The sequence below is a fragment of the Enhydra lutris genome, unplaced genomic scaffold, assembly GCF_002288905.1.
Source record: "Enhydra lutris kenyoni isolate GAN:26980312 unplaced genomic scaffold, ASM228890v2 scaffoldscaffold10, whole genome shotgun sequence".
Taxonomy (NCBI): Eukaryota; Metazoa; Chordata; class Mammalia; order Carnivora; family Mustelidae; genus Enhydra; species Enhydra lutris.
Window position 1 is genome coordinate 6,479,518 of NW_019154094.1, and position 26,799 is coordinate 6,506,316.

General features: G+C 41.6%; 1 protein-coding gene across 1 annotated transcript in view; it reads right to left on the reverse strand.

Moving 5' to 3' along the window:
• LOC111144179 (microtubule associated protein 4) overlaps positions 1-26,799 on the reverse strand; it is a 193,967-nt gene that overhangs the window by 43,197 nt on the left and 123,971 nt on the right. The window contains exons 4-8 of the mRNA XM_022498367.1: positions 19,042-19,164; positions 13,095-13,208; positions 12,299-12,433; positions 10,616-11,731; positions 9,859-9,981 (exon numbers count right to left, since the gene is read on the reverse strand). Coding sequence (XP_022354075.1) covers positions 9,859-9,981; positions 10,616-11,731; positions 12,299-12,433; positions 13,095-13,208; positions 19,042-19,164 — 1,611 coding nt within the window. The remainder of the gene's footprint in view (positions 1-9,858; positions 9,982-10,615; positions 11,732-12,298; positions 12,434-13,094; positions 13,209-19,041; positions 19,165-26,799) is intronic.

Consider the following 26,799-nt stretch of genomic DNA (forward strand, 5'->3'; position numbering starts at 1 on the left):
TGCTTTTGAGCTTTACATATATATGCCATCTAATGACATTTTAAAATACTAGTGGTTGGTGGAGTGGGGGGGGGGGTGAGGGGGGGGGGAACAGACTCCCCACTGAGCAAGGAACCCAATGCGGGACTTGATCCCAAAACGCTGTATCATGACCTGAGCTGACTGTAGACGCTTTACCAACTGAGGCACCCAGGCATCCCGAGTGGCCAATTCTTGATGTTGGCTCAGGTCATGATCTCTGGGTCGTGGGATCAAGCTCTGCATCAGGCTCCACGCTCTGTTCAGAGTCAGCTTGTCCCTCTCCTTCTGCTCCTTCCCCCCTCCCTTAAAAATTAAATGAAAATTAATTCATTTATAATTTTAAAATGTCATTAGATGGCATATATATGTAAAGCTCAAAAGCAGTTGCTAGGCAAAACACATGAATAAATCAAACACAGCCTCTGCCTGGAGAATAAAATGCTAGACGAGCCAAAAGACCTAGATCCCAAACCCAAATTAGCTTCTGATTCAAAATTTATGTCCTCATGATGTGTTTCCATTTCTCTACTTTAAAAAGTACTTACTTAGTGCTTAGATATTAAAATAAAAAAATATGACTGTCAACCTTCATCTGTTTCAAGAACCTAAAACTTCTGGAACATTCCTCTGAGGCAAGAATGAGAAAAGCATAGGCCTTAGTGTCAGAAAGACTTGGGTTCAAATTCTACCTCTGATACGATACTATCTGCATGACCTTCATGGTGAGGGTCACCATTTTCTCATCTGTAAAATGGAGAGAAGACTTCATAGCATAGTTAACTGTGTGTGTGTGTGTATGACTACCTACCTACCTACCACTGACATAACTAGGCACATGGTATCCACTCAATAGATGGCACTTGCTATTAATCACTGGCAATCAGGGGGAGGGCAGTTAACACAAATGACCTGAAGTGAAGAACAAAGGAAATGCTGAACAAGGACAGGTCTAGAACCGGTCATGGATGAAACCTCAGGGCCTACATGACCAAAGGTGCTTGAGCATGAGGGGCCACACTACCTAGTTCCCTATCGCAAATCACTATACTCCCCATTCAACTAAGCTCCATGCCTCAGAGCCCCAGGCTTGCCTAAAGCTCTGTATCTGCACATTCACCTGCTTCCTATACATCTTGGAAGAAGCCTTACTAGAAATCTGCATGGAAGATCTTCTTACTGGAAGATATGCATGAAGAAAACATCAAAACACCAGTGAGGGAGGAGGGCATACAAACCTGACCATGTGAGGTTATGTTACTGAACATGGCACAGGACTGTGTGGCTGGATAGAAAACCTCACCATACAAGACATCACCCCTCCCTAGGATAACTGACACATTTAATGTGATACAAAGGAAAATGCCAACTGATTTTTTATTTATCTTTTTATGAAACTATACAAGTTAATTCTCAATTTTATATGTAGTAATAAATAGGCAGAAGAGTCAGGATAACTCTAAAAAGTAGTCATAGGGTGAGGAGTGGGACTAGAACTCTTAGATATGACAATATACTATTAAAGTCACATGGTGCCACTGAAGCCTCAGTGGAAAGACCAATGAATCAGAAAACAGCAAACAAGCGCCTGGGTGGCTCAGCTGGTAAGCATCTGCCTTCGGCTTGGGTTGTGAGCCCAGGGTCCTGGGATCGAGCCTTGCATCAGGCTCTCTGCTTGCCGGGAAGTCTGCTTCTCCCTCTCCCACTCCCCCTGCTTGTGTTCCCTCTCTAGCTGTGTCTCTCTGTCAAATAAATAAATAAAATCCTAAAAAGAAAGAAAGAAAGAAAGAAAGAAAGAACGAACGAACAGCAAATACATACAGGACTGTAGAGCCTGACCAAGGCGGCACTTTAACAGGAGACAGATTAAACACATGTTGGGAGATGACCAAGTCACATCTCATAAACCACACAAACATATACATCAGCCAATTCTACAGTGATCAGAGATCCAAACAAAAAGTTTGAAAAGTTAAAAACAGAAGTTATTTTTATAAACTCACAGTAGGGGATGGATGGACGCTTAACTGACTGAGCCACCCAGGTGCCCCTAAAGGAATTCTCTTTTGTTGGTCTTCTCCTCTTTGGAAATAGGGAAGTAAATATACTGCTAACTAGATGCTCTTTTACAAACTTGGTGAAACACAAGGAAGTCACCAAGTAAGTAAAACATAGAATATATCTATGCCAAGAAATAAATGTTCACCTATAGGACCAGCAAACATAACAACAACAACAACAACAACAAAATGTACTAGTGGAGAAAGTACAGAAGAGCCAGTACGGGTATTTGCCAAGTGTTGAGTACATCTCTTCTGACAGTGTGGCAATACCTGTCAAAATTACCAATCCACAGCCTTGAAACCAGAGAGTCTACTCCAGAGTCCCTTTGTATTACACAGATGTACTAGCAAAAGTATGACATTCTGTCTAAACAAGGACAGTCTATGGACTTTGTTCTAATAAAAGAAAAACTAGGAAGCAGCTAAATGCCCACTGATAAAGAAGTGGTAAAATACATTAGGATATATCCACATGATGAAAATACTATACAGCAGTTAATTAAGAATGAGGCCCCCCCTTCTTTGTACTGATTTGTGAAGACCTTTAAAATAATTGTTAAGTTTACAAAGCAAGGCACACACCAGTACATATGGTAGGTCTCCTCTGTATAAAATCCACAAATGTGGGTGTCATTCCTTCTTTATGCATAAACTCTCTGGAAGGATATATAAAGACACTGTTACCACTGGGTGCCTGTGGAGAGGGAAATTTGGATGGGGACTGATAGAGAGAGGCAGACTTACGTTTAAGTGTACACCCCGTCACCATGGGAATGCACTGATTCAAAATTACTAAAAAAAATTTTAACTATTAAAAAAAGTATAGACTGTCCTTAGGGGAAAGGTGTGATATAATTACAGAGGAAATAGCAACTTCTGCCTGAAATCCACCATTCCCTCTTCAGCCACTCCGCAAGAGCACCCCTAACAACACAGTCTCTGAGCTTGGCTTGGCCAAGGCAGGGCCCTGAAAGTTCTCAAACTTCTGCTTTGCTTAATCAAGAATCAAAACAAATCCTCTTGCTACATTTTTTGGGAAATATGGAGAAAAAAAAAATGGCTAGTGTTCAGAAAATTTACATGTCACCCTCTGCGTCACTGTTCAAACTGAAGAACCAGTCTAAAAAGTAAAAGTGAAGAACTGGCTAGAACGCTGGAAATCCTAATGAAGGCTGGAAAGCCCTCTCTATGTGACTTCATTTTCTGCCTTGGCAAGAGCGTAGCTAATAGAAGATAAAAACAGAAAAGATGAGAATGTCTTCTACAGATAACGACCTAGAGTATCCTCTACTCACACAGCACAGTAATCCTCACTGGGCACAAAATTCATGCAAAGACAAGCTTCACCCAAAATAGAAAGTCCCATCATGCAGCACATCCACCATTCCCTGACGAAGCCTGTCCAAAACCCTAAGGCCAACCGGTGTTCTTGATCGTGTTTTTTGTTTTTTGTTTTTTAATGTCTGGAGTTAGTAGCTGCATCATGCAAAGTGAGAAACAGCATCATCTGTAGGTGGCAAACCCCCAAAGGCTAGGAAACGGTTTTTGAAGGTTAGGCTCAGGGAAGCCGTGATTAGGTGTATACTTTTCAGGAAAAAAAAGAAAACATTTCTAAACCTCGAAGGAATAATTTTTCTCAATCTCATTCCAAGTACTTGACTGAGGAGATCCAAAAAGGGCAAAAACAGGAGGAATCCCACATTGGCCAGTGTCAGACTTGTCCGAGGATGCACACTACGTCTCACGGACAAAGACCATGCCCCGAACTCCGCCTGACATGCAACTGTGGCTAATGGCCGTGAACAAACTGGTAAAAGATGTGGCTGCATTACAGAGAGATCATTCCCCACTTCTAGAAACACAGAGTCTGTGCCTAGCAATGCCGGCTGGGAACTGGTTACCATGTCCTCACGTGGGGAAGACCATTTTCACTGACTCTGAAAGCAATTTGGATAGTCAGTCCCCACCAGCACAAGCTACAAATATATACTGACAAGAAAATAAATCCCACGCATACAGCTAGACCTGAAATGTTTTCTTTCCTCCTGTGAATCCTGACACAAAATAAAGATTAAATCTGGTCGTAAGCTTTACACATAGGAGGCACTTTTTTTTTTTTTTTCCCCAATTAAGAATAGTGGATGGTGACGGGCCTTCTGCTGAACAATTCATTGTTTGAAATTCAACTTCCCCTAAAACTCAAGGTTCAGTGCTGGGTAAAAAGGCATGCAACGTAGCCACCAGCCTCCTCAAGCTGGACACAAGGCATGCCCTTGGCTGCAGAAAACACGTAATTAGCAGTTACACATTTTCATGCCGACAAACCAATGATTAAGAAGGATGATTAGAGTCTGGATGGAACCAAAGCACAAGCTCTTTGCCTTCGGATGCTCTCAAAAGCCCCAAGCGCACACACGTCCCCACGGCAGGGTCATACCGCCGGACTTCAGTTGTCTGGCTCTCTCTCGTTCCTGGACGGCAGACTTCGGCAAAAGTGGAGTAAGGCCTCGGGACTTGGTAGGTCTCATGTAGCCTTTCAGTGGCTCCGCCACTCTGCTTTTATCTTCCTTGTTGCCTTCTCCTGGTGCCTTCCACTCAGACTTTTCGGTCATTTTGTCAGGGGCCTCCGAGATCTTACCCTTGGGTTCTGGGAGTTCAGGATCCTTGGGAAGAGGCACTACCAACTTATCTACCACCGGTGACGGAGTAGCCGCAGCCCTGCCATCTAACAAATCTGACTCGAATTCTGGTGCGGCCGTGGAAATATGTCCGGATTCAGTGATTTCAGAAGCCAGGCTAACTTCTTCCACTTTCTTTTTTTCACTTGTTGAAGGCAAAAGGGCTCTATCTACCTCCTTATTCAAACCGTCTGGGTCCTTGGAATCTCGACTGTCAGCATTTTGGTCCTCAGAGAAACTGGGCTTTTGTGCTTTGTCTCCCAGTAAGTCAGGAGGAATCGAAACTGGAGCAGAACCTTCCTCAGACTCTTTCTTTCTGTTAACTGAGTGTGTTGGAAAATTATTCCTATCTGCACATGCTTCTAGGACTCTGCCCTCACCTTGTAGGCTCTGGTCTTCTACTGGCATTCCAGAAAGGTGTCTCTCTGTGACCTCTGTGATTTTTTCTATCAAATGCGTAGATGCAGCACTGGGCACTGACTCAGAGCCTCCCTTCACAGATCCTCCATCTATCCCTGTTTCAGTCCTCAGGGGACCAGCAAGCTCACCTTTATTCTTAAGATTGTTACCTCCCTGGCTATTAACGGTGTCTACAGCTGCTGTGAGAGTGAGGGCAACCTCTCCTCCTGTGCTTGAAGAAGGTGTGACAGTAGAGGGGGCCTTGGGTCTTTCCTGAGCTGGGACTCCATCTCTGCTCCAATTATCTACCACTAATAATTTGGACAACTGGGCTGGAGTTGTCTCTTGCCCACTTTCTGCCAAGGGCTTTGGAAAAGATTCACCTTCCTTTACTACTTGAGAAGCAGGAGCGGGCAGTCCTTCACGGGCTGCTGACTCCAGAGCCTCTGGAGGGGCTGACTTATTCATCAACCCTGGGAGCGTTCTGGGGCAGGTAAATGTGATATTTCTATTTTCGTCCACATAGCCCATTCCTTCAGTTCTGTGGTCCCCTGTGGTTTCCATGGGAACATGTATTTCTGATGCATCTATCGTACTCTCCAGAAGATGCTTCTCGGGAAAACTATTTTTAACCTTTTTACTTTTTCCATCATTGCTCCTTTCATTTGGTTTGTCAGCCACGGCAGTGTGTCCCTTGGCTGCATCTGTCTTATTCTCTGCAGACAGTACTGCAGGGACAAATCCTGCCCCCTGGATTTGGTCTTGGCAGCTCACATCTGTCACCTTGGTAGCTGGTTCAGTAACAGCGGCATCCTTGACTATGTCTGTCTTGTTCCCACCAAGAGCCCCAAGCTCAAAAGAATTAACCTCATCATTCCTCCCCTTCCGTTCACCTACTTCCACTGTGGGAAGAGCTGATGGACGTGAGGACAAGGGATCATGATTTAAGGGGGAAGAGAGTCCTAAGTCTTTGTTTGGATGAGGAGTACTCGCAGCATCTCTATCCTTCCCTACAGAAGATGGGTTGGGGGTTTCTTCCTTGTTCTCCATTCTAGCAGGCTGTGTGGAATAATTATTTTTGAACTTTTTGTTTTTGCCCTCACTACCCCTTTTTTTAGGCTTTTCAGAAATCCAGGGAGCTGCCTCACTACCCATCCAAGGACACGCTGTTTCCTTGCTCTGGTTACTGACACCCCTATCTACAGCTGAGGTCCCCCTTTCTGTTCTAGCGCCGGAAGTCTGAATCGTGCCTGACTCACTTCCCAAAGGAATCAACATGTGCGAGGCGCTGGGCCCCCTCACATCACCCATCTCCACAGCCTCTGTGAGACTCACTGTGGTCCCTGGTTGCTTTGAAGAACCCAGCTCCTCACTCTTCTCCCCAGCAGGCATTCTTTCGGTTTTAGGGGCCGCCTCACTTGGCCCGAGAACAGCTGGGCCATCCTTCCAGCTGTCCGTAAGAAATGGGGGCTCAGATCTTGCTCTTCCCTTCCCAGAATTGGTTCTCACCTTCCCAGAACCTGCCCTTGCCTTCCTGTTTCTGCCATCCCCTGCTGTTCTCTGAGATGGCGGATTCTCCAGCCCAGGCCTCTGAACTAACACCTCATCCTGCAACTGCTTGGAAGCCAAGATGCTCGTCTCCTGACCTGGCTTGGGAGGAGCTTCCTTTGTTAGTTCTTTAATCTCTTCAGTTCCTTTAACCTCTTTAGTTCCTTCAGTTCCTGTCTGCCTGTCTTTCTGCAATTTAGTCACTTTACTTTCATCATTCGCTTCTGTTGGACTAATTCTTAACGAGGTACCTGTTGGCAAAGTGGGCACCGGATTAGGCAGTTCTTTTGCAGCTATGGGTTTTGAAACCCCACCCATGGCCTCTTGGTACAAGACAGGAGAGGAACCCTCTTTGGGCCTAATCTCCAAAGGAATTTCTATTTTGTGTGCAGAAACTTCTGTCTGGGGTCCTTTCAGAACAGATGAACGCATTGTCCGGTTTTCATCCACGGGACTCTTTAGGTGGGGTGCAGGCTCTGGTTTGCCTTCATCTGGCTGTAGCCATTTCTGGTCCTGGCCCAGTGGTACTGCCTTGTTACCACGGACTTCCGCGTCTATTCCCGTCTTGCGCTGAGAACTTCCTGCAGTTTTCAGGGATTCTTCCAAAGGACACAAAGGCACGCTGAGGCTTTCTGAGACAAAGTTTTCTGCTACCAGTCTGGCGGCTCTGGACTCCACTTCACATTCCTTTTTAAAGTTTTCTCTGGATGCCAGTCCATATTCCATGCCCATAGGGGTAGGCAGGCTGGGGAGAACCCCTGATTTCTGTGGGTCTGCTACAAAGGGATGACCTTTACGGTCGTCTGCATTGTCGTCATCCCAAGGTCCCCCAGCCCGGGGCTGAGAATATCTTTTTTGCTTTGGTTTCTTCTTTTTTTTCTTCATTATCATTGGTGGGCTCTCTATATCCCAGGCCTCCCTGCCAAGATCTCGCTTGGGTTCAAGGAAGTCAAGATGAGTAGTTTTCCTTTGGTTCCCAGGCTCACCATAGGTAGACGGACCAGAGACCCAACCCAATTCAGACAAAGAGCAGGGGCCCAGCCCCGTATCGACAGTCTTCCGTGGAGAAGAGCCTCCCAGCAGCTCAGGAGGGACCCTGGCAGGCCTGGGCCGAGTGGACCTGCGGTCACTGGGTCTGTACACTTGTTTGCCTTGTGTGGGAGGGGTACCTGTAATACATGAAGTCGGCCAAAATTCCAAAAAAAAAAAAAAAAAACTCCTTGTTATTGTTTCTTTAAGAAAAAAAAAGTCCATTTACTGACTCAGTTAAGTCTGTTTTCACCAACCCACACAATAATTCATTTAGGAAAATAGTTTTTTCCAAAATATTTCTCATCCTTAACTGGGATTAGCAAATTAACAAAGATCATCATCTCAGGTAAAGAAAAAAATTCAGAGTTCTTCTAACTTTCTGTAATAAGTAATGCCTAGCAATCTCATCTGATACTTATTTGTCATTATTTTTAATAGGTACGTAATTCCCAATTTTGCAACAAGATGATGAAAAACTCCTATCTCTTTTTGGTGACATTTGTTAATTAACTGAATGCAATATATTAGGATTTTGGACAAAATTTATAATTCTAAGAGTCTGTCACCAGTATTATACTAATTACTTGTCAGGCTAACCAGATCAATTCTGGGAAATAGACCAGGAGGCCAGACTTATGCTACTGGGGGGCGGGAGGGAAGGAAGAAGAAAAGAAAAAAAGATACTGAATTAGTATTTTGGCCAAAGAAAAACCCTCATCGTTCCAGAATCAAAGCCTCCTACTTCGAAAAGACAAATGTGTTAGATTTTAATGTTCTGTTCCTAAATGTACTTCCTAAAAGACAGAAAAATATACATAATGCCCAGTAGGGTAATGAATTAGAACAATTAGGATAACCACCCTTAGAAAAGTTTCAGGAAACCAACTGCACCAACCTCCTTCCTATCTCCAAGTCAATGCAGCACAGATTCAAGATCCTGGGAAAAGTCCCACTAAGACCAGGTCTAGGACAGCTCTTGTCACGTATGACCCAATGAAATGACTTTAGAGAACATTAGAACACTTATATAGTACCGTTTGTTACTGTTTTTACTCTCCAGTGTCCTGCAAACCCTACTCTTGATTTAACATCTCGGGTCAGTTACTGCTTCTCTCAAAAAAGTGCTAGGCTTTAGTACCCCCACAACATTTATAACATTTAATTTGGCAATTAACCAGTAGCTATCTGGTGCCATCTTTTATACTATTTACTGAATTATTACATAAATCTTTGGTTTCAGAGTTTATGCCTGGCAACTTCCCTTGCTATCCAGGCTATGTGACAACAAGACATGGGCAAGGACCAGACTTAAATATCTATGTGCTTTAACATGGTGAACTTTGTACACAGTAAGGACTTGATAAATCTTTACTGATATGTTGTGTCACTAAAACTATGTTCAAAAAGACTAAACTTTATTTAGCTCCTACCTGGGGCTAGGCAGTATGTAAGCACTAGAAAATCTCAGTGCCATAAGTCAGGGTCCTTGCCCTCAAGTTCACATTCTAATCAGTCACAGAAAAGCAAGCAGAGAATCATTAAGTTGATAAGCTCTGGGCTTACATCAAAAACATGTCATCTTAAAGTTCACTGAATGACTGAACTCCGAGTTAGAAAGTAACTTGGAGCGGTGCCTCTCCAAGCTCAGTGTATTATCAATTATCCGGAGAACCTGTTAAAATGTGTATGAAGGTTTGAGGTAGAATCCAGGACGATGCCTTTCTAACAGGCCCCCAAGCAATGCAGATGCTGCTGGGCCACGAAACACACTGTATCTAGCAAGAGTTTACTAGCAAAGGTTTACAGTACACTTGAACAATACATTCCTCTTATAGCTGAATAAACAGAGCTACAGGGAAGTTAAGTAACCTGCCCAAGATCACACAGCATAGAACAGTGAACAGTGGAAGTGGGTTAAAATTTAGATGTCTTGAGCTGACGTAGCATACGTAAACAGCAGACTCTCCGCCTAAACAAGACAAAATCTGCCTAAGAAAGAGAATGGACTTCATGAGCAATACTAATTACCACCACAAAACCAGGGACTATGTCCACCACCACCACCCCATTGCTCCTAGTTCAAGTGGTTTCAAAGAGTCCGCTGTGCTTCCCTCACTTACCTGAGGTCTCGGAAGGAAGTTCAGAAGGTTGACTACCGAATGGTTTCTTTTGTTCTTGTTTGTCTAACACAGAATCCTCATCTGCTGGCAAGGTGGACTTCTGCCCCACGGCTGTGACTGGTTCTAAACGCAACAGTAAAAACCACACAGGTTTTAGAGCAGTGCTATTTCAGCTCTTTTTCCACCTTTCAGAAGCTGGAGGCAGGAACAGTTTGGAAGGAATGAGGGACATTCCTCCGAGGGCAGCAGAGAAATAGAATAGCAGCTGGAAGGTGAAGTTGGGAAACTTTTTGTTTTGTTTTTAAAGGTTAAAATAGTATATGTAGGTTGGTAAGAATGATTCGAAGGACAGGGGGAAAAACTGTTGAGTGGCAAGAAAGGAAAAAATGGCCAGGGCATCCTTAAGTAAGGAAGCGGAGGTGGGATCTAGGAGCAAAATGGGAGATTGGCCTTAATTAGGAGCAGGGATGGTTCACTTCCAGTAGCGGGAGTGAGGCAGAGACTAGGGATACAGCAGACAAGTAGGCAGGTGAGGTGGCCAAAGTCTGTGGACGATCCCTTTTACTGTTGGAATTATCATAAGGAAAACATATCAGCAGAGAAGTAAGGAGGAAGATGCTGGAAACTGGAGGACGACGAAGGTGAGAAAGATGGTTTAGAAGAGCAGCAAGGTGTGTAGACTTGCAAAGTTTGTCCCTCACCTTCCTGGAGAATATACACTGGGAGACAGAAATACTGAGTAAACATAAATCCATACCTGGAGACATGATCAAGGTAGATGCAGCTGACTGCCTCTCATTCTTGAGAGATTTTAACTGGGACTCCTCTGTTTCTTCCCATGTCCCTGCAGCATGCACATCCTTAACTGGAGCCTGTGCCACCTCTGTTTCTGAGAGCAATGCAGCAGCCTGGGCTGGACTCACATTGTTGGCCAGAGTCACCTCTGTCCCAGGAGGTGGAGCCACATCCGAAGCCAGGGCTAACTCTGTTTCTGGAGGCAGAGGCACATCCTTGACCGGGGTCACTTCTGTTTCTGGGGGCACAGCCACATTCTCGCCCAGGGCCATCTCTGTTTCTGTAGGTGAAAGCACATCCTTGCCCAGGGCCAACTCTGGTTCTGGGGATGGAGCCACATCCTTCAGTGGTGCCTTTTCTGTAGCTGGGTGTGGAGCCATATCCTTGACCGGGGCCACCTCTGTTTCTGGAAGCAGTGCCACATCCTCGGTCAAGATCACCTTGGTTTCTGGAGGCAGCACCATGTCCCCAGTCAGGGCCACCTCTGTGTCTGGGGATAAGGCCACCTCCTTGGCTGGGGACATTTCTGTAGATGATACAATATCCTTAGCCGGTGCCACTTCTCTTTCTGAGAGAGATACCACACCCTTGGCTGGGGCAATCTCTCTGTCTGTAGGTGGTACCATGCCCTCATCTGGGGACACATCCATTTTTATAGGGCTTACAGGTGGGGCCCTCTCTGTTTCTTTGAATGGTAATACATCCTTGGCTGGGGCTACCTCTGTTTCTGTGGGCAGTACCATGTCCTTGGCTAAAGATACATCAGTTTCTGCAGACAATACAGCACCCTTAACTGGGGCTTCTTCTGTTTCTCTGGGTAGTACCATGTCCTTGACTGTATCTGATTTGATAGATGATTCCACGTCCTCAGCCAGTGTCACATCTGATTTGGTGGATGGTTCCATGTCTTTAGCCAAGGCCACCTCTGTTTCTGTGGCTGGCGCCATGTCCTTGGCTGGAGACGTCTCTGTTTCTCTAGATGGTGCCATGTCAGCAGTCTTCAGTCCCATCATGATTTCTAATGCTTCTGCTGGTGCCCTCTCTTCTGCTGATGTCACTTCTACCTCTTTGGCTAGCTCTATGGGAAATAAGTAGGAAACTTAGGACCCATCATGATGCGCTCATAGCTCCGCATTCAAAACTTACTTTCGGAGAGCACAGGAGTATCTAGATTTTGTGACCATAAAACCCTAAACATAAATTAAAAAGCTATCTAATTAATGTACTTGTGCCTACTCTTTGGTAGTCCCAGTACTGAGAAAAACAGGGCATCGAGAGAGTAAAGAGTGGAGGAAGAAAGGAAAAGGAAAGAAAAAAAGCACAGGTTTAAAAACAGCAACAACAACACAAGCACAAAATTATTTTAAGAATGGGAACCTGTGGAACATCCAGAAAAAAACCTCTGAGTCCTAAATCTGCACTGAATTGAAAAGGGATTTTCTCTGCCCGCGTTCCAAGTGTTGTATTCCAACCACACCTTCACTCCTTCAGATGTGGAATCAATAATTAAAGGGATACAAGTATTTGTGATAGTTCTGGAATTTTTACCTGTACTGCTCTACACGGCTAAAAATTAAGTCTGATGATTTGGATTGACTAAGATACTGGAACCAGTAAGTGATAAAGAGGGGTTCTAGTAACTTACCTGCTGTGGGCTGCAGAGGTTGTGGTACGGCCTCTGGCAAAATGAAGGATTCCGAGTATGGAGAGTTTGGGGCTTCCACAGGCCACCCCTGAGGTACGACAGCTGCAGGAGCAAAGGTGTCACAGGGAAACAGACCTGATATTAAAACACAAACAAACAGATTCTTGAAACTGCTTCAGTAATAGGGAGAAAAAAAGTATTTGATATTTACAATCAGCTTTATACATCTGCCTTCAGCTCAGGTCATGATCCTAGGATTCCGGGATTGAGCCCCAGCATCAGGCCTCGCATCAGGCTCCTTGCTTGGCCGGGAGCCTGCTTCTCCCTCTCCCAGCCCCCTGCTTCTGCTCCCCCTCTCACTGTCTCTCTCTGTCAAATAAATAAATAAAATCTTTTAAAAAAAATATACTTTACTAAGTACCAGATGCTATGAGAAGTGCTTTTACAAAGTTATTTAATTCTCACCACATCTTTAAGGTAGGAACTAGTGCTGGACCCATATTATAGATAAATCAAAGTTTACAGTGGATATAACATGCCCAGGGTAATGAGCTAGTAAAATATGGAGACAGAATCTGGCCCTATCATATAGTATTCAAGATCCCCCGAGAGGAGGTGAGCAGACCCTGAGCGCCCCAAATGCTGAATTCGCTCCTGAGACCAATCTAGATAGAGCCTTGTTACAGATAAAGCCAAAAAACATGACTTTGCCTAGTAGTTAACTTCAAAGGTAATGGGTAAAAGGCCACATTAATTGTTGGGAGTTAAGCAATAAATCCAGTTGACGACATCATACCATAATTGTCTTGCAGGGGATCATTTTGTTCTGCAAATCCTGAAGTATTGGTTGTTCCACTGGGGAGAAAGAGAAAATCCTCCAGGCCATCATCATGGTGCATCTTAAAGGGATCTGGAAAAAAGAAAAAATTTAAAACTCATTCTCAGTGAATACAACTGATATTCTAGACTGGGAAATTTGTGATCATCATTGGTTTTATTCTAGGTACTAGGAACGGGGACAATAGTATGTTTATTCCCCGCCCGTAACAGAAAACATGCCAGTCCTATAATGAATTCTTCATCAGAGAAAAAAAAAAGAATTCTGCTTCTAAGAAGGCCTTCTCAAAATTAGCACTCATCTGAATTATCCTGCGGCCTTAAAGAAACACTGATTGCTAGACCCTAAGAATCTGCATTTCTCAGTAGTTCCTTGATAGATAACTAGTGACTCATTCCCTTAAAATGCTTCATTTGTTAGAGGCAAATGCATAAAAACCTAGGCCCTGGGAGAATATTCATTCCTGTGGCCTGAAGTAGCTGTATCCCCTCTTCTAGTAAGGGATGTCATGATTGATCAAGGGAGACCGTGGCATTGGGAAGTATGAACAAGTATAAGGCAAACTGAGAAACTGCTAGGGGTGGAAGAGGTCCCAGTGCTGCTTCTCTGGAACAGCAGGGGAGCTGGGCCATGAGAGAGATGAGAACCATTCATTCTCCCTGGTATCGCTTGGTCTGGGGAGGCTGCTGCTTGCTCAGCTTCTCACACTTCCACTGAAGCAAAACAGAATACCTAAAGCATCAAGGAGAGTAGGTGTTATATGGGTTTGCACACTAGAATCGGAGACTTGCCAACTTGCATGTAAAAATGAATGGTTTCTACCAAGTTCTCTCATTTATTTATTACTTTCTTTCTGGGTGCCTCTAATATGGCAGAGTTTGTGCACTCTAAAACCCAGAGATGCATAAAGTCAAGGCTGAATACATTTAGCAGAGGGATATTTTAGTTCAAGCCAAAGAAGATCTTCACCTGATAAATATTTAGGCTGAGAACTGAAGGACTGAGTGGTTAAAGGGATGAAGGCCTCTTCTCTATCTACATCCCCCTTAGTGATCTCATCTAATCTCATAGTTTAAAATTCTGTCTATAAGTTAATAACACTCAAATTTGTACTTCCAGCCATCTAGACCTCACTGTGGCACTGGGAATTTGACTGGGAATTCGATTTGACTTTCATATCAAATTGCCAATTCTTAATGTATAAAATAAAGCTGAAATGTAACATGTTTCCCAAACCACCTCTCATACAATCTTCCCATCTCTAATGGGATTCTGTTTTTTGGTCAAAAACATTGGAGTTATCCTTGATTTATCTCTTTCATAAGCCATTCCCAATTCATAAGAAAATCCAGCTGATCTGACCTTTAAAATGTCCCCCAGAATCTATTTTCCATACCTCCACTGATTAAGGTGTTTTGCAAGGTTGTAGTCAAGGGACTGGCCAATGCTGTGATCATCAGAAGACTTGACAGGGGCTGGAGAACCTGCCTACACAATGGCTTCCTTACATGGCTATTGATTAGAGGCCTCTGTTTCTCCCCTACATGGGCCTCTCCATAGCAGCTGGCTATGAGATGAGTAAACCAAGAATAACCAAGATGGAAGCCACAGTGTCTTTTATAACCTAATCTTAGAAATGACATACCATTATTTCTCCCATCTATTCTACTGGTCACACAGACCAAGCCTGGTATGATGTGGGAGGTTACTACATACAGGTGTGAATATCAGGAGTTGGGGATCACTGGAACCATCTTGGGGGTTGACTACCACACTTCGTTTTCAAGACATTATACTCTTCTGAGTTTTCTCCAACCTCAGAACTGGCCATTCCTTTGACGTTACCCTTGCTGGTTCCTCTTCTTCCTGACTTAAATTAGTTTAGTAATCTAAAACTACTCACAAAGAAAATCTCTGGCTAAGATGGCTTTGCTGATGAATTCTACCAAACATTTAAAGCAGAATTAAAACTAATTCTTCATTAAGTCTTCCAGAAAAACCTGAAGCAGGGAGAACACTTCCAAAGTCATTCATTCTCTGGTTGGTATTATCCTAGAATGGTATTACCCTGATATTACTCTGATACCAAAACTAGACAAAGACATCATAAGGAAACTACAGATCAGCATCTCTTCTAAATATGGATGCCAAAATCTTCAACAAATATGTTTACGAATGTGTCAGAAAATCACACAAATTATACACTATGACCAAACAGGATTTATCCCATGAATGCAAGATTGGTAACCAATGTAATACATACGTATCAGCAGAATAAAAAATAAAATCACATGATCATTGCAACAGATGCAGAAGAAACACTTGACAAAACCCAACACCCTTTCATGATAAATCAAGTAGTTGGCAAATTAGGAACAGGAGGCACTTTCCTTCATCTGACAAACGACATCTACCAAATACCCTCTACTGATGCCATACTTAACAGCCACAGACTGGATCCTTCCCCTCTATGGAAAATAACAAAGAAGGATATCTGCTCTCACCACTTCCAGTTAATCGTATGGAAGGTTCTAGCCAGGACAATTAGGCAAGAAAAAGAAATAAAAGGGATCAAGACTGGAAATGAGGAACTAAAGCTACAACTGTAAACGACACATCTTACATGTGAAACTCCTAAGAAATATACTAAACAACTACAAGAACTAATGAATTCAGCAAAGTTGGAAGATACAAGATCAATATATGAAAATCAACTGTGTATCTATAGCCTCCCAATGAACAACCTACAAATGAAATTAAGAAAACAATTCCATTCACAGCATGAAAAAGAATAAAATATTAGGAGTAAACTTTACAAATGGGAGCATAAAAATTTACACTCTGAAAACTACAAAAATATTGTTCAAAGAAATAAGATATAAATAAATGGAAAAACATTATATGTTTACGGATTGAAAGACTTAATATCGTAAAGATGGCAAAACTCCTCAATTTGATCTACAGATTCAATGCAGTTCCTATCAGAATCCTAGCTGACTTCTTTAGAGAAACCGAGAAGCAGATTCTAAAATTCATATGGAATCACAAAAGACCCAGCCAGAATAGCTAAAACAATCATTAAATAAATAAACAAAAAACAACCCACAAAGCAGGAACACTCATATTTCCTAACTGCAAAACTTACCACAAAGCTACAGTAATCATGACAGTATAGTACTGACATTAGAACAGACATACAGATCCAATGCAAAATAATTAAGAGTTGATTAAAAAGAAAACAAACTATGTATCTATGGTCAACAGATTTCAGCAAGGATGCCAAGACCATGAAATGGGGAAAGAATAATCTTCAAAAAAATGCACCTGGGACAACTGGATATCAACATGCAAAATAATGAATTTGAATCTCTCTACCTCTTAACCATATACAAAAATCAACTTACAATGGATCAAAGACCTCAATACAAGAGCTAAAATTATAAGATTTTTAGAAAAAAACGTAAGGATAGGACTCAGTTGGGTGGCTCAGACGGTTAAGCATCTGCCTTTGACTCAGGTCATGATCCTGGGGTCCTGAGATCAAGTCCTGCATCAGGCTCCTTCCACAGGGGCAGCCTGCTTCTCCCTCCCCCTGCCACTCTCCCTGCTTCTTCTCTCTCTAACAAATAAATAAAATCCTAAAAAAAAAAAAAAAGAAGAAGAAGAAGAAGAAAGAAAGAAAAAAACATGAGAATAAATGTTCATGACCTCAGATTTGGCAGTAGAGTCTAAGCTATGACACCAAAGCATGAAGCATGAGCAGCAAAAGAAAAACAAGATAAATTGGACTTCCTCAAAATCAGAAACTTTTATGCATTAAAGGACACTACCAAGAAAATTAGAAGACAATCCACAAAATGGGAGAAAATATTTGTAAATATACATCTGATAAGGGTCCAGTATATAAAAACTCTTCCAGGACAAAAAAAAGACACACCAATTAAAACTGGGACAAAGGATCTGAATACACAGTTCTCTAAGGAAGATATAAAAATAGCCAATAAACATATGAAAAAAATGAAAAGATAATCAACATCATTAGCCAACAGGAAAATGCAAATGAAAATCATAACAAGATACTACTTCAATACCAACTAGGTTAGGTGTAATTTTTCTAAAGGGAAAACAAGGATTTTCAAGGATGTGGAGGAATTACAAACCTAATCCACTACTGGTGGGACTATAAAATGATAGAGTTGCTTTGGAAAATACTTGGGCAATTCCTCAAATGATTCAACACTGAGTTATCAAATGATCAGCAGTACCCATCTGGGTATAAACCTAAGGGAAAAAAACCTGTACATGAAGGTTTAAAACAGCATTACTGACAACAGTAAAAAAAACAAAAAACAAACAAACTCCCCACCACCACTCAAACAACCTATACATTTATCAACTGATGAACAGAAAAAGAAGATGTAGTATATCCATACAGAGATTGAGTTCCTCTGTGCCACAAAACACATGATCCTTGAAAACTTGCTGAGTGAAAAAGCCTGTCACAAAAGACCACATATGGTTTAATTTACATAAAATGTCCAGAATAGGTAAACAGAGAGACAAAAAGTAGATTAGTGCTTAGGACTGGGCTGGATAAAGAGATAGGGAGTGTTATCTAAAGACTACCGGTTTGTTTCTGAGGTAATAAAAATTGATTCTGGCGACTGCTGTATATATACATGAATATACTAAAAATCCACTGAATTGTACATTTCATTTTTAAAAAAGATTTTATTTATTTGAGAGAGAGAGAGAGAGAGAGAGAGCATGAAGGAGGAGGGAAGGAGCGGAGGGAGAGGGAGAAGTAGACTCATGCTGAGCAGGGAGACAGACTGGGGGCTCCATCCCAGGACCCCAAGATCATGACCCTGAGCTGAAGGCAGATGCTTAACCGGTTGGTGGAGCCACCCAGGCGCCCCTGAATTGCACATTTTTGTGTGAACTGTATGGTGTGTGAATTATATCTCAAAAAAGCTGTTTTAAAAAATTACCATGTATCGAGAATAGCCAATAACTGGGAAATTATAGAGTATCAAGTACGAGATTTTTTGGAACCAGCTATGAGCACCTGGTAAGTTAGATGGTAAAAAAGAAGTCACTTATGAGTGCAAACCAGAAAACTGAGCTCTCAACCTGACACGCAGGCACTGATGTTACTCCTCTGAGGTCCTACTGCAATCCAGTTCTGCCACCATTTCCAGCTCGAAGCAACTACATATTATGTTTTTTGTCTCTACAGATTAATTTGGCTTTGTAGAAATTAGGTTTGAGTCCTAGTTCTCCTTTATGTCAAATGAGGATAATAGACACTTGCAGAGCTAGGTAAGAAACACAGAAAGTATGTGTAAAAAGGCTCTAGCCCCTATGCCTGACACACATTCAACAAACGGTGCTACTACTACAGTAATAATTCCTTTTGGAAGAATTAAGTTTCCTTTTTTTTTTAACTTTTTTATTTATTTGACAGAGCACAAACAGCAGGGGAGGGGGAGCAGGAGAAGCAGGCTCCCCACTGAGCAGGGAGCCCGATGTGGGGCTCGATCCCAGGACCCTGGGATCATGACCTGAGCTGAACGCAGTCGCTTTACCAACTGAGCCACCCAGGTGCCCCTGGAAGAACTAAGGTTCTAAAGTACTACTGACTATTTAGTCTTCAAAGAATATCAATTTCAGTTAACCTACTCAAAACAGTCTTCAAAAGGGAAGGACCTGGACAAGCATGTGCCTCAGAAAAAGGGGTCGAGAGGAGAAAGGGTCAACTAAATGTTCAGGGTAAAGAGTTATACTCTGGTTGTGCTTTGCAAGTTATATATAGACTAAAAAGTTTTACCAGAGTGGTGGCTACAAATTTTTCATGATTACATCATCACTCACATTGAGCAGTCACAGGCAAGCCTGCACTTACCAGTCTGGGTAGGATTCACCAACTGTTCTGGTTCAAAGCAAAAGTTTGTATTTTCTGGCCAGTTCTGGATGTTCTGATATCCCTCGTAGGCCATCTTCTCTTCAAGAAATGGAGTTGGAGAACCTTTGAATAGAAACACAAAACCAAAGTTACATGGTATTAATGTCTTCTCCACTAGAAATGAGTTTCTACTAGTATCACAGTTAGCACAATATGACAAAATCATACCGACCTAGTGCCTTTCAAGACTTTATTTTTTTTCAAATTTTAAGACAGAAAAACATAATCAAAACACTGGAAGCATAGGCTGTTACAAGGTTAAAAACACTGCAGGATATCTTCTGGTTACAGTACGTGAAAAGGTTAGTGATCTTTACCCACAAAGAACAAGTATAAAATTTTATAAAATTGTCAACAGCAATCATTTCAGATCACCAAATTTTTAAAAACGTCAGAGCTAAATAAATGGGGACCTTTATATATGTTCATGAACAGAAGATTCAATATTGTTAAGATGGCAATTCTCAAACTGACAAGAGATTCAAGGCAATTACAATTCAAAGTCCCAGGAGAGGGGGCGCCTGGGTGGCTCAGTGGGTTAAGCCTCTGCCTTTAGCTCGGGGTTATGATCTCAGGGTCCTGGATCGAGCCTTGGTCCTGAATCGAGCCTTGCATCAGGCTCTCTGCTCACCAGGGAGCCTGCTTCCCACCCACCCCCCCACCAGCCTCTCTGCATCGTGATCTCTGTCAAACAAATAAACAAAATCTTAAAAAAAAAAAAAAAAGTCCCAGGAGAATTTTCCGAAGGTGTCAACAAGCTCATTTCACAATTTATATGGAAAAAAAAAAACAAAAAACAAAACCCTAAGAATAGCCAAAACAATTTTGAAGAAAAGCACACTGAAGGACTTAAATTACTTGATTTCAAAAGTTATTTACACATGCATAATAACCAAGTCAGTGTGGTATGGACGACACATTAGATAAATGGAGCAGAACAGAGTTCAGAAAGAAAACTACGTAAATTGTGGACAACTGGTTTTTAACAGAGGTGCCAAGGATCATTTTTTTCAACCAATGATACAGAAACAATTGGCCACTTACCTTTCACCATATGTAAAATCTAACTCCAAACAGATTAAGAACCTAAAACTAAAAGAACCTGTAGAAGAAAACAGGAGAAAAAAATCTCTGTGACCCTGGACTAGACAAAGACTTCTTAGAAATGTCATCAAAGGCAGGATCCATGTAAGAAAAAAACTGATGAAATGGACATCATTGAAATTTAAAACTTGAAAAAAAATTTAAAACTTCAGCTTTTCAAAGATACCATTAAGAAAATGAAGAGAAGCCCAAGACTGGGAGAAAATATTTGCCAATGACAAATCTAATAAAGGACCTGTATGCAGAAGAGATCAAAATCTCTTATAACATAATTATACTTATGATCGACATTAGGTAAGTTTCATAAGAAACAAGTTCATTTATCACATTAAAAACAGTATTTATAGCTAACTTAAATTACTGGTACATACTGTGTGTTCAAAACTGTGTTTAAACATTTAATATGGAGGAAATAGCTACTTCAGTTTTTTTGTTTATTTTTGTTTATACTTGCAATGAACAACGTGTAAGGTTTTAATTCTATTTCCCTTATATCTTACTTGTTCTGATCATACTTATTAAAATGTTATTCTTTGTTGAGTCTAATAATAAAAAATTAAGACTTGGAAAGAAATCTCTAACAACACAATTATAAGACAAGGAACTCAATTTTAAATGGGCAAAAGATTTCAATAGACCTTTTCATCAAAGAAAATACACAAATGGGTAATATGCACATGAAAAGAAGCTCATCTTCATTAGTCGTTAGGGAAATGCAAACTGAAATCACTGTGAGATGCCACTGCACTACCGAACCACTAAATCAAAAAGACTGACAATACCAGGAATTTGTGAGGAGGCAGAGAAAAAGGAAATTTCTTTCATTCCTGGAGGGAATGTTAAATGGCACTACTTTAGAAATGAGTTTGATAGTTTCCTTTTCTTTTTTTATGAACAGCTTAATTGAGATATAATTTATCCTTTTAAGTATGTGCAGAATCCGGTGAGTTTTAGTACATTCGCTGAGTTATACAACCACCACCATCTAACTTCAAAGTATTTTTATGACTCCAAAAATCCTATACCCGTTCCCTTATCCCACCACCCCCTAACAATTACTAACGTACTTTCTGTTTCTGTGGATTTGCCTATTCTAGATGTATCATATAAATGTCATGAGACAATATGTGGCCTTTTATGACTGGCTTATTTCACTTAGCACAGTATTTCCAAGGTTCATCCACGTTGTGGCATTTGTCAGAATTTCATACCTGTGTGCAGCCAAATAACATACCATTGCATGGATATATCACAGTTTGTATGTTCATCTACTGACATCTGATTGTTTCCATTTTGGGCTATTTACATAATGCTGCTATGAACATTAAATGTATGTTTTTGTGTGGGCATATGTTTCTAATTCTACTGGGTGTATGCCTAACCGAATTTCTAGGTCATACAGCAACTCTTACATCTAACATTTTGAGGAACTGCCAAGCTGTTTTTGCAAAGAGCTTACCCCACTTTACAATCCCAACCAAGAATGTATGAGTTTCAATTTCTCCAGATCGTCACCAAACTTGCTGATCTTTTTTATCTTAGCTACACCAGATGCGGGTGTGAAATGTATCCCACTGTGGTTTTGATTTGCATTTCCCTAATGACTAGTGATGTTCTGCATATTTTCATTATCAGTCTTTTTTTTTTTTTTTTTAAAGAAATGTCTATTCAAGGGGTGCTCAGTGGGTTAAGCCTCTGCCTTTGGCTCAGGTTATGATCTCAGGGTCCTGGGATCAAGCCCTGCATCAGGCTCTCTGCTCAGTGGGGAGCCTGCTTCCCCCTCTTTTTCTGCCTGTCTCTCTGCTTGCTTGTGATCTCTGTGTCAAATAAATAAATAAAATCTTTAAAAAAAATGGGGGGGTGCCTCGCTGGTATAGTTGGTTAAGCATCTAACTCTTGGTATGGCTTGGGTCATGATCTCAGGGTTGTGAGATCAAGCCCTGCAGAGTCTGCTTGGGATTCTCTCCCTCTCCCTCTGCCTCTCCTGTTCATGTGTGTTCTCTCTCTCTCAGATAAATAAATAAATCTTAGGGGAAAAGAAAAGAAATGTCTATTCAAATCATTTATGTATTTTTTAATTGAGCTATTTGGGTTTTTTTTTAGTTATTGAGATGTAAGATTCACTTTGTTTTTTTGATTCAAGCATAATTAACATACAATTTTATTAGTTTCAGGTGTACAATACGACAACTCAACAGTTCCATACATTACTCAGCGCTCATCACAGGAAGTGTACTCATTTCACCCAGCCCCCCAACTCACCTTTCCTCTGGCAAGCACCAGTTTGTTCTCCATAATTAAGGAGTTGTTTCTTTTTATCTTTGTTCGTTTGTTTCCTAGGTTCTACATATGAGTAAAATCATATCGTATTTGTCTTTCTCTGACTGATTTATTGCATTTAGCATTACGCCCTCTAGATCCATCCAAGAGTCATTTTCTGGATGATATCCTTGGAGCACAAAACATTTTAATATTGATAAAGTCCAATTTTTTTGAAGATTTTATTTTTCAGGCATCTCTATACCCAATGTAGGGCTCCAACTTACAACTCCAAGATCAAGAGTCATATGCTCCTCTCACTGAGGCAGCCAGGCACTCGGTTAAAGTCCACTTCACCTGCTTTTCTTCTGCCACTTGTGCTTTGGAGTCCTAAGAAACCACTCACTAATCCAAGTTCATAACAATCTATGCCCACATCTTCTTCTAGGAGATTTATCATTTTACCTCTTATGTTTAGGTCTGTAATCCATTTTATTTTTTTATGTGGTATTAGGTAGGGGTCCCAACTTCATTCTTTTACATACAGCTATCCAGTTTTCCCAGCTGCATTTGTTGAAAAGACTATAGTAGTTCCCCCTTACTGGTGGGGGATATGTTCCAAGATCCCCCTCCCCAGTGGACACCTGAAACTATAGATACTACTGAACCCTATATATACTATATACTATGTTTTTTCCTATTCATACACATCTATAATAGAATTTAATTTCTAAATTAGGCACAGCAAGAGATTACAACAATAACTAGTAGTGAAACTTCAATTAGAATATACTGTAAACAGAAGTTGTGTGAATGTGGTCTACCAAACTATCTTACTATATTATAGTCACCCCTCTTGTGATGTTGTGAGATGATAAAATGTCTGGATGAGATGCAGCAAGGTGAACGACGCAGGCACTGTGACCCAATGTTAAGCTACTACTGACCTGGTACATCAAAAGAGGACTATCTGCTTCCATACCACAGTTAATCACAAATAACTGAAAGCATGGAAAGCAAAACGGCAATGAAGGGATACAACCGTATTCCTCCCCCACTGTTTTACCTTTGCACTCTTGCTGAAAGATATAAGAATTTATTTCTAGACTGTGACAGCTTCTTACAATGTTAAACATGTCTGACCCAGCAATTTGAATCCTAGGTATCTACCCAAGAGAAATGAAAACACGTATCTATACAAAAACTAATGTATAATGTTCACAGCTGCATTATTCATAACAGCTAAAAATTAGAAACCCAATGTTCATCAACTGGTGAACGGATCAACAAAATATGGTGCAAAAAATATAGTGGAATATTATGCAGCTATAAATGGGAATGAACTACTGAGAAACACTACAATATGGATGAGCCTTAAAAAGCATTATATGGGGGCGCCTGGTTGGCTCAGTGTTAAAGCCTTTTTGCCTTCGGCTCGGGTCATGATCCCAGGGTCCTGGGATCGAGCCCCGCATTGGGCTCTCTGCTCAGTGGGGAGCCTGCTCCCCCCCCACCCCGCCTGCCTCTCTGCCTACTTGTGATCTCTGTCAAATAAATAAATAAAATCTTTAAAAAAAAAAAAAAAAGCATTATATGGGGGCACCTGGGTGGCTCAGTGGGTTAAAGCCTCTGCCTTCAGCTCAGGTCATGGTCCCAGGGTCCTGGGATCGAGCCCCGCATCAGGCTCTCTGCTCAGTGGGGAGCCCGCTTCCCCCCCTCTCTCAGCCTGCCTCTCTGCCTACTTGTGATCTCTCTCCCTCTGTCAAATAAATAAATAAAATCTTAAAAAAAAAAAAAGCATTATATGTGAGAAAAGCAAGGTAGAAAAGATTATATATTGTATAATTCTATTTACATCAATTTTCTAGAAAAGACACAACTATAAAGACAGGAAACAGAATAGTGCCTGCCTAGGCTGAAAGTAGGAATGGGAATCGAGCATCAGTGGGCCCAAGGGAACTCCAAGGGTGATAAAAATATTCTAAAAATGGATTAGGGTGACTTTAGTACACACTTCCTTGTTAGGGGTATGAACTTCTGTTGTGAAGGGCATGAAAGTAAACGAGAAAGAAGTTCTGAAAGGCCACAGTACAAAAAGTTAAAGTTTCCCTACCGTCTTCCTTTTGGAAAACACAGGATCCAAGGAAGATGTGGCTGGGTAAAGGAGAAGGCTCTGCCACAGGGTACTTATAAACAGTTCTACCACTAATACACCCATTGCTAACCTCAAAGCAAAGTGGGTGTGGAAGTGACAGGACTCCCCTAGTTAGTAGCCCACATCTGGCTGCTTCTACGTGCAAATGCTCCCCACCTTCAAGGTTGCCCTTATTTTCATGTTTCACAGAATCATTTAAATCTGATTTCACCTACATGAAGTGGTATGGGGGAAAGGAGAGAAGAATAAAGCAAAAATCACTTATCCTCGATTTGCATTTTCCAAAATGCTCCTTCAGGAACATCTCTTGAGAGAATCTTGGATACCTGAAGATTTTTTTTTAAATAAACATTTTTACTTAAACATCGTAAATCTGTGGATTTATTTTCCATGCCTACAAGAACGGAAGTTGGATAATATATTCTAATTTTAATTAAGATATTTAATTTCCATTCTGTAACTAAAACTCTTCTTATATAAGTAAAACACCAGATCCCTAAGAAACTCATCTGCTGGAAGGACAGTTAACATCACAAATGGCAAACTCTCCGGGGTTCTGTGTGTTGACCAGAGCCTCTAGGGAGAGTGGCTTCTCTCGGGGGGGTTATTATGGATATTGATCTGCAACACAACTAAGAAACTTCTGCCGTAAGTTTTAAGAAAAAGAAACATCAGTTCTTCAAAAGAAGATAGACTTTTTCCAAACTTTAAGCAACATTTGTCACAACTGTCTTTTCAAGATGGAAACTGATCATCATAATCGTCTTTCATCAGTGACAGCTTACAATGGATGATACAGAGAGTCGACACAGAGCTGGTCCCTAGGTCAACTCTCACTAAATGACGTAAGCACAAAAGTAAACCCCTCTGGTTATGGTACAACCTGGGGCAGGAGAGAAGAGAAAAACTTAGCAATACAATTCAGGTATGGCAGCAACCCACCAGCAGGGATGTTAACACCCTGTAACGGGGTCCTGTAAATTCATGTCCAAGCACCTCCAAAGGTTTGAATGATCACCTCCATCCCCTCAAAGCACCTCCTCCTCCTTTTGGTCTCTCCCCCCAGTATGCTTTCTCCTTTCTGTCCCTCCTTTTAGCTTTGAGAGAGCCAACTTTATTTTTTAACTTTTAAATTTTTTTTTAATTTTTGAGAGAGAGAGAGTACACACACATGCAGGGGTGGGTGGGGAAAAGGGAGAAGGAGAATCTTTTTTTTTTTTTTTTTTTTAAGATTTATTTTAGGGGCACCTGGGTGGCTCGCTCAGTTAAGCGTCTACCTTCAGTATAGATCATGATCCCAGAGTCCTGGGATTGAGCCCCCGTTGGGCTCCCTGCTCAGCTTAAGAACCTGCTTCTTTCTCTCCCTCTGTTCCTCCTGCCTGCTTACTCTCTCTCTTTCTCAAATAAATAAATGAAATCTTTTAAAAAAAATTTATTTTAAAGCTCATATGCAGAGGGGAGGAGCAGAGGGAGAGCAAGAGAAAGTCTTAAGCAAACTCTGTATGGTGTGCAGAGCCCTATGCGGGGCTTGATCTCATGACCCTGGGATCAAAACCCCAGTTGAAACCAAGAGTCTGACACTTAACCAAATGTGCCACCCAGGTGCCCTGCAGAGAGAGGAACTTATGCAGGCTCCATGCCCATTGTGGAGCCCCATGCAGGGCTCAATCTCATGATGGTAAGGTCACGACCTGAGCCAAAATGAAGAGTTGGGACATTTACTGACTGAGCCACCCAGGCACCCCAACAGAGCCAACTTTATTTATTCTTTTTAAAGACTTTATTTATTTATTTTACAGAGAGAGACACAACGAGACAGAGAACATAAGCAGGGGGAGTGGGAGAGGAAGAAGCAGGCTTCCCTCTCAGCAGGGAGCCCGATGTGGGGCTTGATCCCAGGACCCCGGGATCACAACCCGAGCTGATGGTAGGCCCTTAATGACTAAGCCACCCAGGCGCCCTGAGAGCCAACTTTAAAGAGCATTTCAACACATGGAAGTTCTGCAGAACTGAGTGCAGTCAAATTGGGTTATTCATGTGGTTTAATTTTCTCTAATACCTAATATGTATTTGTACCTATTTCAGCAGACAATAGAGCCCATTTTATATAGACCACGTATTTGTTTTTACACACTGCTGGAGAACTGGGGAAAATGTTCGGCAGAGCCAAATAGGAGTTG